This window comes from Chiloscyllium plagiosum, chromosome 10 (genome assembly GCF_004010195.1).
Source record: "Chiloscyllium plagiosum isolate BGI_BamShark_2017 chromosome 10, ASM401019v2, whole genome shotgun sequence".
NCBI classification, from domain to species: Eukaryota; Metazoa; Chordata; class Chondrichthyes; order Orectolobiformes; family Hemiscylliidae; genus Chiloscyllium; species Chiloscyllium plagiosum.
The window spans coordinates 23,894,329-23,897,704 of NC_057719.1; the positions used below are offsets into that span (position 1 = coordinate 23,894,329).

The 3,376-nt window shown below is 41.4% G+C and overlaps 1 protein-coding gene across 5 annotated transcripts in view; it reads left to right on the top strand.

The window, feature by feature from the left end:
* Positions 1–3,376, top strand: part of galcb (galactosylceramidase b) — a 70,466-nt gene that overhangs the window by 54,667 nt on the left and 12,423 nt on the right. For all 5 annotated transcript variants that reach the window (XR_006312710.1, XM_043697163.1, XM_043697162.1 and 2 more), the window contains one exon: positions 2,285–2,465. Coding sequence is in view for 4 of the 5 variants with exons in the window: in XM_043697163.1 (XP_043553098.1) it covers positions 2,285–2,465 (181 nt within the window). In the remaining variant the exon portion in view is untranslated. The remainder of the gene's footprint in view (positions 1–2,284; positions 2,466–3,376) is intronic.

The window sequence follows — 3,376 nt, forward strand, 5'->3', positions numbered from 1 at the left end:
CTATACCTACCAGCCTTTCCTTTCACCCTAACAGGAATATACTTTCTCTGGATTCTCGTTATCTAATTCCTGAAGGCTTCCCATTTTCCAGCCATCCCCTTACTTGCGAACATCTGCCCCCAATCAGCTTTTGAAAGTTCTTGTCTAATACTGTCAAAATTGGCCTTTCTCCAATTTAGAAATTCAACTTTTAGATCTGGTCTATCCTTTTCCATCACTATTTTAAATCTAATATAATTATGGTCACTGGCCCCAAAGTGTTCCCCTACTGACACCTCAGTCACCTGCCCTGCCTTATTTCCCAAAAGTAGGTCAGGTTTTGCACCTTTTCTAGTAGGTACATCCACATACTGAAAATTGCCTTGTACGCACCTAAGAAATTCCTCTCCATCTAAACCTTTAACACTTTGGCAGTCGCAGTGTATGTTTGGAAAGTTAAAATCCCCTACCATAACCACCCTATTATTTTTACAGATAGCGGAGATCTCTTTACAAGTTTGTTTCTCAATTTCCCTCTGACTATTGTGGGGGTCTATAATACAATCCCAATAAGGTGATCATCCCTTTCTTATTTCTCAATTCCACCCAAATATCTTCCCTGGATGTATTCCCGGGAATATCCTCCCTCAGTACGGCTGTAATGCTATCCCTTATCAAAAATGCCACTCCCCCCCTCCTCTCTTGCCTCTCTTTCTATCCTTCCTGGAGCATTAAGCTGCCAGTCCTGCCCATCCCTGAGCCATGTTTCTGTAATTGCTATGATGTCCCAGTCCCATGTTCCTAACCATGTTCATCTGCCTTCCCTGTTAGGCCCCTTGCATTTGTAAGTATTTTGTTTTTCCACAGCCCTTTGTTCATGGCACGGAATCTTTATCATTTCCATGGAACACAAACTGCAAAGTTTGATGATAACCAAAGTTACAGAAGCTGAAGGAGCTGAAAATAGCATGACCAGTGCCTCTGAACAATTCTGGTGCAGCCTACACTGTGTGCCATGTTCAAGGACACTGAAAACATGCAGACTTTGCAGGATGTGACATCAGCAATCTCTTTGGTTGAATGGATGCATGTGCTGCGATCTTGGGTCATATTAGTCTAGTTAACTCTCCCTTTAGATATTTTAATAAACCTGTTCAGATGTGTCACAGCTTGTCTGGGGCAGGGGTAGGGACATTACCACTGCAGCAGCACAAGAGTCCTAATCTCTCTTTATATATTTTCTAATCAACCTGTTTAGTGATGTTACACACCTCTGGAGCAGGTAGAACTTGAGCCCAGATACTTAGTAATTCCTCTCTTTATTTTCTTCTTGTTTGTAGAAGTGCTATAAAGAGGTTTTTTTTCCATCACCAAGTCAAACATATAACCTTTCACCTGTTATCCAGCACCACTAAATCACCCAGGTTCCAATTGATCAATTTACGTGTAAAGCCTTTCAAGGTAATCCCCTCATCACTCCCAGCTAAAAGTATGTCATTTGTAGAAGGGATTTAATAGTATTATTTCAATAATCAATTATCCTATGTTATTGGTGAGGAGCATTTGACTTACCTTTGCTGTTATAAATTTAGTTCAGAGGAGTACTGTGATGTGTTCTGGGAGGCACTTTGGTGACCTGTTATTTTGAAGTGAATCTTGCTGCTTCCTCATGGGGTGTAACAGAAATTTTTCTTCTGAATGTTCTCCACAATGCCCAGTGCAGCTGGTTCAATTGCAGCTGTTCAAACAAGATAAAGTATTGCCTGAGTGTTCTAGAAAGGACAACACCTTCAGGCCTGCCTATATGTGTCCTAGCAATATGTGTCCGTCTGTTCCCTGCTCCAAGGGAAAAAGTGTGTTCCACAAAACTGCAGATGTCAGCACCTAACTGCAATGACAGCCTGAACCTCCTAAGGCACGGTTGTTCCGATAAATCAAGAGAGCTAATGCTCTGAATGTAGACCTGGTTATGCTGCTGATAGTGGCGTGTGGTCTCTGCTCTTGTTGACCAACAAAGGAGACTGGACCAGACTGCTGTAGGAACTAGTCTTAGCAAGTTGGTGATTGTGAAAAGCTTAACAAAATTCATTTAAATGTAACCAGTCATCTGATGTATTTAACAGTGCTAAACTCATGAGGTGCCGCAGAGCATAAATTGGTGTGGTTGTACTTGATTTCCCTTTCTTTCAAGCAATTAGAATATTTTTTGGTTGGTATGACTTTAATATGGTTTTGAAGCCCTTGATGTTGATACGGAGTTTGATAAATACATTTAATCTTGCTGTTCAAATTATCTGTGATCCAGAGAGCCCACCATTCAGTGAAGCACCTAATTTTGCTGACCAGACTGGAGTGTTTGAGTACTTCATAAACTACCAAGATCCTGGTGACCATGTGTATACCCTACGCCAGGTCATAACTCAGCGACCTATAACTTGGGGAAATGATGCTGACCAAACAATTAGTGTTATTGGTAACTACAATTGGTAAGGCTTTATTTTGTTAAATTAAAATATTTAAACATGTGGAAATAGAACTTTCTTTGTGCACACAATATTTCTAGCAATTTCACTAAATTTCATTCACACTTGAACTTCTCATTGTTGTTAAACTTTGCAATGTCTCGGGTGTGTTGATTTCATTTTGATGCAGGAGAAATGAGTAGATTTATATTTCTATCTGCTGTAAGTCCTTGTTTAAAGTTGCCCGATTTAATGTTGTTTTGCTTTAAAAGTTATAAGTTTTTTTTAAAATTCTAATTTCCTTGAGCATTACAATGTTCATTTTACTTTTATCTATCCAACCCGGCTGGTGCCATTTAGGTGCAGCCTTGTCCTTTCTGACTCTCTAACTTGAAGCTGTTTCTGGTGCGCAGCCTTCTGTAGCCTGTCATCATCCTTGACCTTCCAACTTGTGATCTCTCCTGGTGCTTGGCTTACAGCCTCTCCCTTTGTCAAATCCTCAGAGAGTAGAGCCCAAGCTATTGCTGCCCGAGCTCTGCACCAGGAAGCTTTCTCTTTGAGCTGTTGGCTGCCTGTTTGAGATGTTACTTCTTCCTAGCCATGTCATAGCCTGTGTCTGATGGACCTTTTTGAGATTTCTCTGGCCCTCTTGGCTTGCATAGATACTTTGGCCTTCCTCTCCCTCCTGGTAAATGAAATAACTTCTAAAATAAATAAAATTTTGAAACTATTTTAACATACACCTTTCTACGTTAATGTCTCCTCACCACCAACCCTGCTACGTGTTTACTAATCCGGCTAGTTATGGCAGCTCCTTCCCTCCCGTGACAGAGGCCCAGGGAGGAGGAAAGGCCCCAAGTTGGAAGGGTAGAGAGAGACACATTCAGAGGGTCAGGAAGAGGAAGGGAGGCAAGAGAGGAGGGGGAGTGGCATTT